This window comes from Electrophorus electricus, chromosome 14 (genome assembly GCF_013358815.1).
Source record: "Electrophorus electricus isolate fEleEle1 chromosome 14, fEleEle1.pri, whole genome shotgun sequence".
Taxonomy (NCBI): Eukaryota; Metazoa; Chordata; class Actinopteri; order Gymnotiformes; family Gymnotidae; genus Electrophorus; species Electrophorus electricus.
In genome coordinates this window covers 3,075,450-3,091,467 of record NC_049548.1, presented here as the reverse complement: position 1 = coordinate 3,091,467, position 16,018 = coordinate 3,075,450, and the positions used below count along the sequence as shown (strand labels likewise).

The 16,018-nt window shown below is 46.9% G+C and overlaps 1 protein-coding gene across 2 annotated transcripts; it reads left to right on the top strand.

Annotated features, from left to right (window-relative positions):
* The first annotated feature begins 870 nt into the window (after positions 1-870).
* On the top strand, positions 871-15,642 carry baiap2l1a (BAR/IMD domain containing adaptor protein 2 like 1a). 2 transcript variants are annotated; one of them, XM_027013496.2, is made up of 14 exons: positions 871-1,124; positions 2,169-2,244; positions 2,670-2,756; positions 7,631-7,692; positions 8,380-8,451; positions 8,574-8,708; positions 10,545-10,697; positions 11,114-11,263; positions 11,554-11,668; positions 11,789-11,984; positions 13,125-13,184; positions 13,311-13,449; positions 14,595-14,635; positions 14,709-15,642. In XM_027013496.2, exons 1-14 carry the CDS (start codon positions 1,074-1,076, stop codon positions 14,779-14,781), a joined length of 1,410 nt encoding a protein of 469 aa, XP_026869297.2. In that variant the 5' UTR covers positions 871-1,073; the 3' UTR covers positions 14,782-15,642. The 2 variants fall into 2 exon arrangements, with proteins under 2 accessions (XP_026869297.2, XP_026869296.2); XM_027013495.2 differs by having other exon boundaries at positions 11,551-11,668.
* The last annotated feature ends 376 nt before the right edge of the window (positions 15,643-16,018 follow it).

Genomic DNA, 16,018 nt, shown 5'->3' with positions numbered 1-16,018 from the left:
CTGCCATTCATATGCCATAAGGGTAGTCATGCAAACGTTTTGGGAACTTCCAGACTCAGCAGGGATGCAGGCTTCAGAGGGGTTGGCTTGTGGAATTGCACGAATACGGATGTGACGACATAAACGAAAGTGTTGTTATATTTGATTACATGTTTATTTAATTAGCATATGTCACAATATAAGATCAAAGGTGCCTTGAACTTCTTCCATAACAATAGGTCCACTGGGCCTAGTGCAATTTATTCTGCAAACGCGCTAAGATGCAGACCTTTAACCGGTATGCAGCTTATCTTAACTCACAAACTCTGTGTGATGACGATGACTGCAAAGGTTAATGTCAGAGACGGGGTCCAGGGTTCCACACTGCGAAGATTTAGATTTTTTACCTTCACACGGCCATAAGGTGGCGTAAGGCACCTTCGTCGTGCTTTGAAACCAGCAGGGTTTTCACGTTTAGAAAATAAACTTTATCAGTTTGGTTTTTTTCCTCAGATTCCTAATTAGAGTGTTACGTTCAGCAAACGCAACAACGGTGTGAGCACTATCAAGTAAATCTGTTAGTCAGCAAAGAACCACGTGCATATGAGCAAATAAGGTAATAGTGTAGCCCCCATGTAACCACGTATCTTCATTCACCGCGTGCCCGACGCACAAAAACCCTTCCAGTAACCCAAAGAACGCTGTACATGATTGAACTGAAGACACGGTGTGTATATTTGTCCAAACGCAGCTTCGTGCGGATATCGATTAGCTACTTGCATGACACCGAATCACTTACCTAATCACAGTCAGCTCATTCAGCAAAACCCCCAGCACCGTGACGTCACAGCGGCTCTCGGCGTGCCACCCATCGCGCGACGGTATCTACGCTGGTCTGATTAGCGAAGAGCGCGCAGTTACATTACCCTCGCCGTCGTCGCAAGTTGGGCTCCATAGGTTTTAAAAGCGTTGGTGGTGCAGTCGTCGGGCAGCGGGGGCAAACGGAGTGTTTGCGCTTTAAAGGGTCGGGGGAAGGCGCATAAGTGCACCGGCTGAACTTGGGTCTTTTGAACGCTCGCGGAATTGCTGCCAAAATGTCTCGAGACGCAGACGACGTGAACAAACTTACCGAGAGCACGTATAAGGTAGGTCAGTTTAAATGATTTGCTTTGATTGAAAAAGTAAATGTATTGTGAAAGACAGAAAATGTGGAAAGTGTCTCTAGTCGTTTGGAAAAGTTTATTTTCTTCAGTCGGAATGAAGACCGTCCTAATTGACGCCAGATTAGGTGTAATATGAGTGGTTATCATAATTTCCAGAAATATTGGATTAAGCTCTTTCGTAACAACTGAACTTGGTATCAATTGTTGAAATAGGCATTTAAGATTTCATGGGGACGAATATTTTCCTCCTTTTAAAATTGCTTAAATTAACACGTCCTCACTTCAAATCTGTTGCGTTTCTGGGCTGAGTAAAGAGAACCAGTTTTATCTGGCGTATAAGAATTGCATACCTCACCCGACGCACCATTGTTTTGCCAAGGGTGTGCCTTGGGAATTGAATATAAAACTACCTGGTCCTTTACCGATTCATTGCAGGACCAGTAGACCTCAAATGTGTTTGCCAGGACTTTGTTCTTTAAAAGCAATTAAATTAGGGGGAAAAAAAAGTTAATTATTAACGTTTTTTTATGTGATGCTATATTTAAACCATAAGAAAGTTCCTCTATGTTTTAGTTCTTTGATGTGTGGAAAGACCTGTTACTTGACCTGTATCCACACAACGCCTGACCTGCAACCTACTTTTGCAAGTGGATACATTGTTTGTTGTCATACTTTCTGAATACAGAAATGTTTGGTGAATTTGCATTGGATGAGCCCTACAAAACTACTACAAAATATTTCCAACTGAATCACCACTGACACTACAGTTGAGTCACTAAGGCTAGGTCTAAATCTCTAATCATGTTTACAGTCCTAGCTAACTTCTGCCAGACTTGGCCACCAGAAGGAATTCTCCCTTTAATCCCACGCCCTCCATTCAAACATGCCTTCAAAGTCATATGCCCTTGGCGCTTGGCCAGCCCTGGAGTGCTCTTAAAATAAATCGCATACAGCATCTTTGTTGCATGGCCACTAAACGGTAGTAATCGTTCTGAATCATGTCCTGTCTGCCATGCCCTCTGTCAGAACGTGATGGAGAACTTCAATCCCAATCTGCGCAACCTTGTGAACCTGGGGAAGAGCTACGAGAAATCAGTGACGGGTAGGCGCCTTCTGCTGTCATGTATGTGGGTGTCTTACTCTCCACCCTTTTATGGCGTTGAACAGAGGCTCTCGGTCCAGCCCGCACGGGCATCGTGTTTTGATTACTGCCGCATCTCGGCCAGGTGAGGAGAAACTCCGCAGCCCTTCATCTTGGAGGTGCAGGAGCGGAACCAAAACCTTGTTTGGTTGGAGGTCCTCAAGGACTGGAATGAGAGCCTTCTGGCTTACCTGGAGTAAAAATGTGACCAATAGAAAGAGCATTTTATGATCAGAAACCACAGACATCCTTAATGTGTGTAACAAAGTACAAGAATTTGAGTGAACAAATGATTGATTATGCCAGCGATGATGTTATAAATGTTTGTTCTCTGAATACAAGAGCGAGAGATTTACTCTGCTAACATGAGATTCACTCTGTTACAGCGATGACCCTTGCTGGAAAGGCGTATTATGATGCAGTGTCAAAGATCGGCGAGAACGCTGCAGTGTCGCCAGTCTCCAGAGAGATGGGTGAGTCTGCAGCTCTGTCTAGGTCTGTAGAGCTGACGTCTGACCGTGTCCTAAAGTGCATGCTCTGTTGCTGCCAGCATCATGGCGCATCTTGGTTTGTTTGCATTTAATCCCCCCCTCCTTTTCGACTACACACTGACTTGTGTTTTAAGTCGCACCCCGGTTGGCTGGGTGTTTATTGCCAGTGTCTGGGCATCTGCTTGGTTCGTTGGGGGTGAAGATGGGAACTGGTGTCCTGGAGGCTTCCTGTCATTTATACGCTGGCAGGATTTCATGCTTGCATATAGGCCAGTTCTGGCAGAGTAAATGATACTGATTTATGCGAGCCCACTCATGCCCTTTTGCTTATGAGCTGTGGTTTGATGGTGCTGGAGGGACTCTCATGGTGCTATTAGTGTTGTTTCAATCTGGGAGAAGGGGTGGGGGAGAGAAACTGTAAAGGCCTTTGTATACTGACTGATTTCAGATGTCGCACTCAGATTGTTGATTTGCACTGGCAGGTATGATGTGTTGCTGTCGATTTCTGGCTGCGTGCACTCCTAGAGTAATTTAAACCACCCCTCGCTAAGCACCGAGCTGCCGCCTGGGCCATACACCTCCTCCTTCTCCTGGACTCTGTCAGACAGCCCAGACAACTCCTAGACGGTGCAAATTCTCTCACGAGTGGATCTGAGTGCAGCAGCAAACATGCAGTGCAAACAGTGTCTCCAAACCCCTCCCACCCACCTTCCTGCTAATTCCCCTACCCGCCATCAGCGTGCCCAAATCTGCTGCATGACTCATCTGGCTCACCTTGTTCTCAGGACTCCATAACCCAAACTGCAGATATATCAGTCTGTCGTCGCCAGCGGCAAATTGATGATGAACTGCTGGCATGTGCACATGTTGTAAAACTCCTAAAATGTTTTCCTTGTTTATTACGTCAGTAACCTCAGTTTGAGTGTGTCATTAAATAATACCCCATTGCCTGAGAAATCTTTTGTTTTCCTTCATGAGCTACCAGGACCTCATCAAACCACCTGTGAGTACCATGTTAGATGTGTGCCGCTTGTTTTGTCATGGTTCAGAGCAAAGAATCTAAAGTTATCATCCCTGTGCATCAACCCACTAGCTCTTCACATGTTTGATAATGGTTGAAATCAGTAACATTAACAAAACAATGATCTTATCTGCTGACAAACCCATTCCTGATAGTCTGTGACTGAAAAGTGCTTTGGTCCTCTAGTAATAGGCACTCTTTTGATTGGTTAGATTTTAAGCATAGTTGAAGCATGCAAAACCACCCACTATTTCATGTTTTATTATTAAATGTGCTACTTTTTTGGAACGTTAGAGCAACAAGCACTAATGGATCTCTCTAGAAATTCAGGAAGCAACTTGAGACTCTCCCTTTCTCTGTCATGACCTGTGTGTTTTTACCTGCTGTCCTCAACCTACTTTTTTCCTGAAGTGGTAGTGCATGCTAATCTCATTATGGCACTCCATCATGGTTGGTTCCCCAATAATATAATAACCTGTCGGATGAGCTACAACCTTCAATTGAAACTGTCGGACTGGAATGTGACACATTCTTTAAGTGGCCCTGTGCTTGGTGCTTACACCTTGGTCTGAAATGACGGATAAGGAAATGCAAAAAAAAAAAAAGTCCTTTTGTTCCTTAGTGTATTGTTTTTTTGGGGACTTGTACGTCTTCTGATGTTGGCGCTGGTATAGACGCTGTCTGACCAGGCTGTAGTTGAGTACAAGTGTGGAATTTCTAATCTGACATCCCATTTAGTTTGAGTGCTTTATTTAAACAGGAAAGGGCAGGTACTCTTCCAGAGCCCCCCGGCTCGCCCCTTCTCTCTCTCGCTACGGTTTTTGTGAGACCGCACCATTTGCTCGGCCTCAGTGACGCACAAGGACTCCTCTGGCAGCCGTAGCCCTGAATGTTCCCTCAGGCCCTGAACGTACGTGGCAACGTGCAAACGCGTACTTCCTGAGACATTTGCAGCCTCTCTGCCCGAACAGAACAGTTAAACTTATCTGGGGGCGTCTTGTGATCATTTTAGGTGGCCTGAAGTGCTCAGATGCTGGAAACAAAGAAACCTTGTATAAGCCATGGGCAAGACCGAGTTTGTTAAAGGAATGTGATGACTCGCTGGAGTTTTTTTGTACATTTGTGAGTTACTGGTTTTTGGTATAAGGCTGTAGCACATCTGCCTCACGTTTTTCATTTTAGGGTTTGAAAACGTTTAGTTTCACTGAAGCAGCTTGATCGTTGCTGCTGTTCATGAGATTATATGTCGTGAGGATATATCTTCAGATTTTTTCAGATGTGCATTATACATGTCTTAATATGTCACTATCTATCTATCTATCTATCTATCTATCTATCTATCTATCTATCTATCTATCTATCTATCTATCTATCTATAATATAAAAACACAAACACTTTTTCAGACAAATCGGTTTAAATGATATTGCTCTTAACAAGATTAGCATCTATTCAAGAAAGACCACAGAGTAGCTGTAGAGGATGACTCATAAGTTTAAAAAAAGCTTTAAAAAAAGAGCTCTTGTTGCAAAATGTCTTGTTTCCTCTTAAGAGTTCCCACTGTTCAGAATTCAAGGAGGTTTCCACTGCCACTGTTGCATTTAGCTACCTAACTCCAGGAACAAGGAACTTTGTGAATATACATGCTGGAAACAATTGTGTAAATAAGCATGTCTTTGAACATGATGTTGGTATCAGCTGTGGGGTGCATAGGGAGCGTATGCACGTCACACTGCTGCGTCTACACAGGCCTCTCAGTTCAGAAGACCCCCATCTATTGGGCACTTTTAAACCTCTCAGTTGGTTCTGGTCCAGCTTTGCATTCACCCACTGGGGCGCTAGCTAAAGGTCCAGAGGAGATTTCATTTTCATTCTTGGTGTTGGTGTCTCGACATGAGGACCAAATAAACGTCGGCGTTAATAAAACGATCCTTCGTGCGAGGCAGCTCACGGGCATCTGAAAGGCACGTCAAAGAAATCGTGCACTTTAACAGAAAGGCGAGGAAAGGTTTAACCTGTGAGAAAGGTGTGAGGAGAAGTGAGTGCTCGTGATCCAAAGCAGATGACCTCATGGGGAAAGACTGCTGCAGGCCTGTGGGACTGACTTGCCTGACTTTATTCACCGTTTGGCAGCTGATGGCTGCAGCCAGAGGAATTGGTTTTGCGACCAGGTACTAGATGTGGTACTAAATGTGACATTTAAGATTGTTCAGTTACTTCTTGTGCCCTTGAAATGGCAGGGCTCTCTCAGAATGCCCGGGAGCCCTAAATGGTTCTCCAAACATGGATGTAAATACCCTCAATATAAAGATGCCATTTTATTCCTCACAAACCTTTGCTGCCTTTCCAATGTGCTACAAAACTACAGACTGAACAGTGACTGTTGTTGTTTGCAGTTATGTATAGACCTTGTCAAATATAGCTGTTAAGTTCTCTTAGTTTCTTCTAGAGCCACACCCAGAGCTGCGTGTGAATTTCTGGTAGTCGTTTTTGTAATCTAGCATGTTTTAGTGGGGTGTAATCTGTGATTGAGTCCAAACCTCAGGTATCATCTGAGTCACTCTGGTGCAATGTTCTGAAGACTCAGAAAGCCAGGACTAGCTCAGAACACACCCTTTTGCTGCCTTGCCGTCACAAACGGTGATCTCGACAGTGCGTTGTCATGGTGTTTCCATAGCGAGAGCTGGGAGTGGAACCGCATGCGTGTTTACTTCTGACTGATCCAAACTGGTGCGTTTTCTCGTTCCGGTCAGGACGCTGGCTTGGCCGTTTTGGGAAGGTGCAGAGCGTGGCAGGGGCGTCGAGCGGACGAGCAGCGTGCGAATCGGGCCGCGGAGGCACAAGGGTGGGGGACTCGGAGGCGGCGCTTTCTCGCGATGACCCCGTCGGCACGGCATGCGGCGCGCCCGGAGGTGCGGTTCCTCCTCTGCTTGAACGGAGCTGTTGCAGTGTTTTTAATAAGAGTGATGTGGGGTGCATTTTTTCCAATTATGTGACAACTGCGTGATTGCAGGCAGCTGATAACTTGGTCAATAAAGCCCCATCAGGGTAGCTGAGGAGCTCTGGCTGCCAGCAAGACCAGTTATTCCAAGATAAAAGCCTGGTGATGACAAGCAGCTGTTCAGGACCCCCATGGTACGCTAGATGCGCAGAGCTGTGCGTGGTGGGCCTGAGAAAGGTGACCCTTCCTTCTGCTAATCGCACACACCTTAAGGTTCGGGACTTTTCCCCATCTGAGCGCAGCCCTGTCCTACTGGAGCAGAGGCAGCCAGGTTCTGCCACCCTCTCGCTCTATAAGCAGCGCGTGTTCTCCACTCGCGCTCGTGCGCGCAGTCTCCCGGCACTTTGTAAACACACCACCCTCGCACCCGCCTTCCTGAGAAGGCTGCGTTTAATTGCTATTTCCGCTGACCTTTCTGTGCTGATGTTTTGGCGTCGGCTGGGTGAGTGGCTGGGCAGCGCGGCTAATGTGTGCCAAGCTGGAGCCCCTCTCCTGTGTTTGCCTTGGGGTTCGTTTGGGGTGCACAAAACCGGATGAATACTGGCCGACGGAAAACGCTCCATCCTGAGTGTGCTTAATGGTCCTGTGGGATTTGAGAGCAGGTAGATGGTGTGTACTTCCTGTGCATGTTTGCACACACCTTCAACATTTGTGTGCGTTGATCGGCTGGTGTGTTTGCTTATGTAATGGAAAATGTAGCATATGAGTAACAAAGCTATTTGTATGCCTCCGTCGTGCTTTTTTTTGTATGCCTTCGTCCATGTTGCTAAGCACTTTCTACTGGGCCCACAGGGACCAGTTTAGCTGTGGCGCTGAACTGATTCTTTCCTTGACAGGTGTGATCCTGATGGAGATCTCCGAAATGCACAAGAAGGTCCATGAGGAGCTGGTGGAATCTGTGAGTAGTCAGCAGCGGGTGGCGCACGCGTCCAACTGGCTGCTCTGCCCCTCCCCACCCCAGGCCCTGGCTTTACAGACCATACGTTTACACACACCCTCAAGAATCCGTGCGCACTCGAACAAGCACTTTCACTCCTGAGAGGCTGCCTTCCTCAATTCTCCCCCCTGTCAAAGGAGAACATGTCGAGGAGCTGTAATTAAATTTGTTAAAGGGAAAGGTTATCTGATACCTTTTGGGTTTGGCATACGCACAGGTATGTGAGACTCGGGCCTGAGTGCTCAGTATTGAACCAAGACCTCTAGTTGTACTGCCAAAGATGTAATTGTTCTGTTCCTAACTTGTGGCATGTTGTGCACGTGTAGTATCATCTGTGCAGATCTCTGTTCTGTGCTGCAGTTGTGCTAATCACTGTGACTAGATATTTAACTTTTTTTTTTCTTCTCCTAATTCAGATGAATGCTTTTGTTTCCAATCTCTCGTTCTTAAAGATAATCTGATCCTTTTTGCTAATACAATCTTAGCTACCCACATTCAGAGGGTGTCAAGAAATGGTTAACGATTGGAACTGATGAGATTTAAAAATTGTCCTGTTGGCACGTGGAATGCTGCGCATATAGCATGCTATCAGTGCCTGGTTATCTATGCATCGTGGCACTCTATGCAAAGTGTTTTTGCTCTTATCAGTTCAAGAGATTTCATCGAGAAATCATGGCAGAACTGGAGAAGAAAACTGACTTGGACATCAAGTACATGACTGTAAGTATGATTTGTGGTTCTCTCTGCCGCGCTGCGATTTTTGCCAACGGAAGTGTCTTGTGGCTCGGCGTGGGCCCCTGACGACGTAACTGACGATGCGTGCTGCGCTTCCTTCGTGTCAGGCCACGTTCAAGCGATATCAGTCTGAACACAAAATGAGACAAGACTCGCTGGACAAATCGCAGACGGATCTGAAGAAGCTACGCAGGAAAAGCCAGGGGAAACATTCCAACAAATACGAAGTCAAAGAGAACGAGGTGAGGTTACTGCGGTAACGTGACCGTGCCACGAACCACTCCCTCTGGTAATCCCATTCCATCTGCCACTGAACTACACACCACCTCACTTCTGAATTTTAGCAATGGAAAGTGCTTGGCCTAATGACGTCAAGACGTTGCTAACGCCACGCTGGGTTATTTTGCATGGCACATTCTGCAAATTACTTTTGTACATTCTTTAAATGTTTCACCTACATCCTTCACCCACACCTGTGTTTCAGACCTGCAGTTTGCTCGTTATTGCCTTGTGCACCACCGTGGAGAATGACATTAACGGTCGTCTTAAAGGAACATTCTGCTGTTTTTTAGGGGTTTTTATAATTCACAACATTATCTACCGTACTGTCTGTACTGCACTGGTCAGTTTAATGCTGATATAACACTGACATGTTCTCCTGTACTTGAACCAAAAAGCAGAAGAACTGTTGCCGGAAACACGCATATAATGAAGCCCCAAGGGCAGTGGTTGAATCTTATCAATAAAAGTTTGAAACGTGTGACGATGTAGCGCAAAGTCTAAACTACGTCCCTCACACTCGCTCTGTGTGTGCCGAGATGAGCCAGGTGTGAGTGTGTCAGACCAAAGTGCGTGTTCTGTAGTTTTGACTACTTTCAAAGATGGGAGCACCACAGTGCACAGTAATCCCGGGTAACTTTGCATTGCTGGAGGTTTCGAGGTATTCATGTGCAGTCAGCTGGGGTGTGTGTTTTACGGTAGCAGATCACCAAGACTTGTTCTCCCTGCAAAAGTCAGTACTATACAAACACAATATACAGACCTAGAATTTCTGAAAGAATTCTTCAAAAAAAACTTCTTTTAAACATTAATGTTGTACTTCTCTTAAGACAAAAGTTTTCCTTTTTTTCCCTAAGCATAGCAAGATGTCAGTTATAGTCTGTGACGATCAGCTATATACTATAAATGTGGTAAATGGAGATTCGGAGAGGGTGAAAAACGCTGAATTGTTCCTTTTAATATTTGGCCCTGAATGCTGAGGGTGTGTCCACTTTAAGATCTGTGTTTGCAAACGGGCTTCTTCCGTGTTTTCTTTTTTTTTTTTTTTTCCCCCTTCCCAGATCAGCACTGATGGCTGTAGGCAAGACAGAGAGGCTGTCTGAGTCAGGACTGATAAGATTTAGCTGCTAAGGCTGCTGCTTTTAGTGGGAGCCTCTTAGTAAATGTTTGTCTTTAGTAAAAGTGCAAGTGTGGATAGGAGAGTAGTTACAGTATTTCAGTTTTAACTTTGCGTAGAAGCATTTATCTCCATCCCGAGTCTCGTTATTAATAGTTTTCACCCATTTCACCCTGCACTATGATTCCACAGGGATGTATTTGTGCCTTGGTCCACCCAAAGGAATGACTGAGCCAGATAGTGGGGCCTCTCCCACCCAGAGATGTAGACATGAGGTAAAGGCTTGTGACACAGTCTGAAATCAACTCCCAGGAGAGAGGTCGCGCAGTACGGTCACTATGACAACTCGGCACAGAGCTATAACGGGAAGGGGATTCCTGCGAAGAGGGCGGCTCTCTTGGTTTTTGTCTGTGGCGACGCACCACTGCGTGATTACTCACCAAGTAACGACTGTGTTGGCAGAGACGTAGGCGAGGTCCATGCTCATGTCCGTTAATGGTGCCATTACGATTTGCCCAGTTTTTATCTAACATCTGCTTGGTTTCTTTCTGGAATTATTTATTTCTGTTTTGTTTGTTTGTTTGTTTGTTTGTTTGTTTGTTTGTTTATAACTCAATTTGTTTTAGCAGTGGATTCCTGACACAGTAAGGTTAACTTGGCAATCGTTTGTCTATCTGTTTAGTTTCTGGTGGCAATCTCTTCACGGCAAACAGAAATGCAGAAATTCATGGAGGACAGCTGCAAAGAGGCCCTGCTGGAGGAGAAGAGGAGGTTCTGCTTCCTGGTGGACAAACACTGCACCTTCTCCTACCAAATGGCAACTTTTCATGACAAGGTGACTCTTCAGAACAAAGTAACCAAATACTTCTTGGGAATTGAGAGGTAGGTGGGTAGGTGGGTGGGTGGGTGGGTGCGTGCGTGTGTGTGCTGGTTCTCCAACAGTATTTTTCTCAGAGTTAGTCCAGGTCACCAGTGAGTCCTTGTTTTGAAGTGCAGTGGAGTTGTACACTGGTCCTCCACTAAAAAGTTCTTAACTCACCCAGACACGCTAACGGAGCTGGCGGTGACTAAGACCCGTGCCGCTCCCAGTCCAACGAACACGTTTCAATAACGCTGACTAGTTTGACACCCCCCCCCCCCAGCAACTTTTGCCCCCATTGTTATTCCTGTGGGTGGGAGAACAGGGTCAAAAGCTTCATTGGCGGCATGCAGGAGCCCACCATAAGGCCCGCCCGTGTGTCACTCTCTCAGGCAAAGGAGATGCTCTCGATGAAACTTCCCAGCTGGCAGGAGAAGTGCAGCGATGCCACCAAGGTGCCCGACACGGTGACGGCCATGATCAAGGGCCTGCGAGACCACGCCTCCTCCGTGGACGAGTTCTCCTCAGAGTCCCCCGACGGGGTGAGCCTGCGCCAGTCCCCGCCCTGCCTCCAACCACGTAACTACACAGGCCTTTCGGCATGGCGGCTTATGGCCACCTTTATGAAGCTGGCTGTCACTGTAAAAAATGAAAGTGTATTAAATGGAATGGGTCTTTTCAGCCATAAGCCAAAGTGAAAGTCGAGACTCTTTTCTGTCGTTTTTAGTGAAGTCCCTGCTGTTGTACCATTTTGGTTCTGTCATAACGATTCCCCCCCCCCCCCCCCCTTTTTTTTTTTTTTTTTTTTTTTAATTTTCTTTGGTTACAGAAGGGCTCTGATGCTGTGGTGCCCCCAGCTCCACCTCTGAAGGCTCACACCAGTCCCTTGGCCAACATGTTTTCCCAGGAGAGTTTCAAAAGCCCTGTATCCCCCGAAGCTTGCTCAGGTAAGATGAACATGAACGAACACACACACACACACACACTGTCCCTTAACTGGATTAACATCAGTAGCAGAACAGCAGCGGAGTAATACGCTTGCCTCATGCTCCCCTTCAACTCGACAGACCAAGAGAGTCTGGACAGCAACAGCCTGTCCAGCGAGACGAGCGCGATGAAGAAGCCCCGCGTCCTGACCATCTTCCCCCACACGGCCGGCAACAACGACACTCTGCTGAGCTTTGACGACGGCGACGTCATCACGCTGCTCATTCAGGAGGAGCGGGACGGCTGGCTGTATGGAGAACTGGAGAAAACCGGAGAGTGAGTCCCGCTTCTTGCCTTACGTCAGTCGGTTGGGGTGCAGCACGCGCGCCCGGCGTTCGGGAAGCGGGTCCCTTGGCGCCCGCGGGGTGTTTTGATTGTATCCTCGTGCGCCTGCTGGAGGTGCTGCGCGCGCTGGCTTGGTAGGAGCTCCCTTTCAGAGGATCGTTTCCCAGCCTGTTTTTCTCCGTCCTTTTATACACTTGCCCTCTTTCATATTGGCAGTCTCGCGCGTGAATTTGTGAGCATGACTTTTAACAGGCGGACAGACTCGGTCTGTGTTTCTCCGTCCATTCTGAGCATCCGATGCGAATGCAGAAATCGGCAAGGTGCGGTTTGCATGCCAGACATTTTGCCAGAACCCAAAGCGAGGCCTGCTGTCCTAGGCCCGTCACGTGGCTCCCCCGTGGCTAACGAAAGCTTCGACTCTACACTGGCTGAACTTGTGCTCGATGCAGCCTGCCTTTTAAAGCCGCCCGTCGGCGTACCACGCGTTCTGTTGCATAATCGCCCGGCGTCGTTACCAAAACAACGGAACGATGAAGACACGACCGAAACGAAAACCCTAGCATTAGTAAGCCATGCTGACGACGGTCGTCATCAGTCACCTTTGTTTCCGTGGCGGCGAGAGCCTCTCGGAGCCATTACTCACAGCGAGCCTGGATGTAGCAGCCTGCACATTTCCTGCCCTTTTCAGAAGGGGACACTTTTAATGATCATTTCCCCGTCTCGGGTCAGGAGAAAGCGAGCGGTATGGCCTCCGCACATCTGTTCAGGGTTATTTTTCTTATCTAGGTTCAAACGCGCGCGCACTCTCTTGCTTTCTTTTCCTCCCCCTGGAACACATTATGCTGTCGTTACCATTTTAGAAGTGAAATGCCTGAGCATTGCGCGGTTACTGACGCACGGTTTAAGGCTCACTAGTTCAGCGCTGACCTCCACTGTCTCTATAAGGCAGTTCCTAAGCAACTGGTGTCTTAATGCATGTCTCTCGCACCGCAGAGCTCTACCTCTACTGTGATGCTCGGATTCCTTCCCTTTTTTTGACCACTCTAAGCTGTGTTTTTCAGGTGTGACTTCTGGAAAGCACACTGCTGGCTCAGGCCTTATTCACACACTGACCTCCTTTATCTTTGATAGGAGAGGCTGGTTCCCGTCATCATACTGCCGAACGTACAGTGATCCTGTGATGTCAAACGTGTGAGTCGTCCTTCCCTCTTAGATAAGTAACTGGAGCATTAATGCTTTAAGACACTTGGATGAAAGGGGGAAAACGTCACCAGTTTTAATGCAGCCTTGTCTGTCTCTCTGCATCTGTCTGAGCAGGGCTGACCCCCCTCTGCAAAACTTCTCCATAGTGCAGCATCCTGACGATGAGGAAGAGGAAGAGCAGCCTGTGCTGATGCCTCCCCCTGACTACAGTGACTCGTGCAGGAAGACCCCCACGCCCTCGGCGCAGAACACGGTAGAACCCACGCCTACTCCCTCTCTCCACCCACACAGCGCCGTCATTCTCGGTCCGCAAACCCCAAGGCAGGAATGTCCCTTAAAGGCCTCACTATGCTGCATGCATACTGCTGACATTGTAAAGCAGGAACAAGGGGTCCTCTTTTGACCCAGTTTCAGAGTCTGCAGCCTCTGCCCTTTCCAGTGAACCCCCCCCCCCCGAGTAGCAGTGCCTGGAGGGCCCATCTCCAACAGCTCGAGTTTCCCTATGGGGATGAATCCGATATTCCGCCCCCCCCGGGCAGGTGCGCGCACACACAGGCAAGCCAGAAATGGTACACCTGCGCCCTTGTCCCGAGTGCTGCAATCCTGCCTGGAAGACCTAAAGAACCGGACCGTTCCTCCAGAGATGGCATGTAGAAAGCCTTGTTTGTTTTTTCTATGGGGACAAGGGAGGATTAAAAGAACACTCTGTCTTTGTACCGAGCATGCGACCGTGAGACAGACAGACAGACAGACATGATAAAAATGTACCCTACCTGGTTTTGCCTTGACGCGCAGAGGGAGAGTGGATGTCTCAGGGAAGCGCATATATATATTCCAGCCAATCAGCAACTCCAGCACAGGGCGGTGTGTGCCACCCAGAGTCTAAGGCCGTGCTCTCGCCGTCTCCTCAAGCCAGCCAGCCTCCCCACTCCAGGGCTGTGTAAGACGTGCTCCTCCAGGAGGTGTCAGGAGTATGCCTCCATGGGTGGACACGTGACTAGCCAACTGCCAGGTTCAGACTCTGATGATCTTTGTGACACTGACCTGTCCCCTACTGGCAGCCAAGGTATGCGCTGAAACCAAAAACTAGCTTTTCTCAGTGCTGGTGACAGTACTGCAACCCCCCCCCCCACACACACACACACACAGTGACCGTATTTCACAGTCTTCAAAATTCCCAATTCCAGTAATTATCATCACATAACCCATTGACAGCATCGCAGCCTTAGCTGGGAGCTCCACAACAGAGAAGACAATGAGCAGGTTTCCTAACCTAACCAGTCAGGCAGGGTCAGGTCTCAGCCTGTGCCGAGTCAGGGATCAGAGCGCAGGCGTAATGTCTGACTCCTCTGTCCAAGTCCCGTCACACTGCTAACGGCTTCTGCGTTTTTGTTTCAGGGGTCTCTGCCCAACGGCACTTCCATGGCCCCCTTCCTTGGGTGAGTAACGCGTCAGATTTTGTTTGGAATCTGATGCTGAGCGAGTGACCTTACTGTCTCTGTTCTTTCTCAGAGGTGGGAATCCCTTTGCCACTGTCCGATTACGGCCCACGGTTACAAATGACAGGTCTGCACCTGTCATTTGATGTCTCTCAGCTCTCCGTCAGGGCCGCTTGAGTCACAGTTTGGAGAAATGGAGGGAGAAGTGCTTTACTGCATGTGTATTTATTTTTTAAATGGTAAATTTTTAGATCTGAAATGCAACTGCACATGCCCAAATTCACCTGAGAATTACAGGAATTCCGTGGGATTGTTCTGAATGGGTTGATTTTTAAATGAATCTTGGGTCTGAACTTGGATTCTTTATAGGCTTAAAGATCAATTTTTTTTTTTTCCTTAGCTTGTATCCAAAACAACATGCATTGTTTGACCATATTGGTCTTTCTGGCTGTTTTAAACCCTGAGAGTTGGTAATATTTCTGATGTGTTAGAAACAGCTGCCACCTTCACCAAGATGCCTCCATTTAAGGCCACAACAGCACTGAACTCTTAGAATTTTAAATGCACGTTCGAAGCTTTACCTATTGTAGAGATGTTTACATATGTATTCTGCTCAGTATATGCAGCTGCATGTGTTTCTGCTATTTTAGACTCTCCATGCTCCTGTAAAATGCATATTTCTTCAATACCTTTTTATATTTTTAATGGAGGCAACTGTAAAACATTTATAGTTTAGTTCTGTCTGTGTAAAAGAATGTCCTTCCTGGTGTAGAATTTGGGGAAACCAACAACACGGCTTGTATCGTCATATGCTAGCACTGTCTGTACTCCTAGTCATATTCTTCTGATCTGAACATGGGAACCAGTCTTTCTGTTTAGATATGTGCAGAGTTTGTCCTTTTGTTTTAACATGGGGTGACCTTTTCTTTTTAACTTGTGATGATATTGACTTTTATTTTATTTTCTGTCAAATGGCATGACACTGGAATAAAAGATGTTGGTTTTCATGTGGCTTGTATCTCTGTTCAATTTGCAATCAGTGGTACTAGTGGAACAACCAGTTATGCTTGATGACTACGTTTGTTTGTTTACTGAGTATTCATAATTCATTTCTAAGAAATGATGGTTCTCCTTTAACAGAAGTTTATTATGGAAAATTGAGTCACAAATGGTTCCAAAACTGGAGCAATGTCACATCCATAGTAAATAATGTAAGACAATTTTAAAAATATTTTTCTTAATAGAAGGGAAAACCTGAGAAACTGAGAAAAATGGTAGACGATTCATACTGAAATTCTCACTGTTCACTATTCTTGTGGTCAGTGGTGCTTGGAGCTCGCTCTGATCACTATTCTTGACTCCCAACTAAGGCTCATTCCTGCT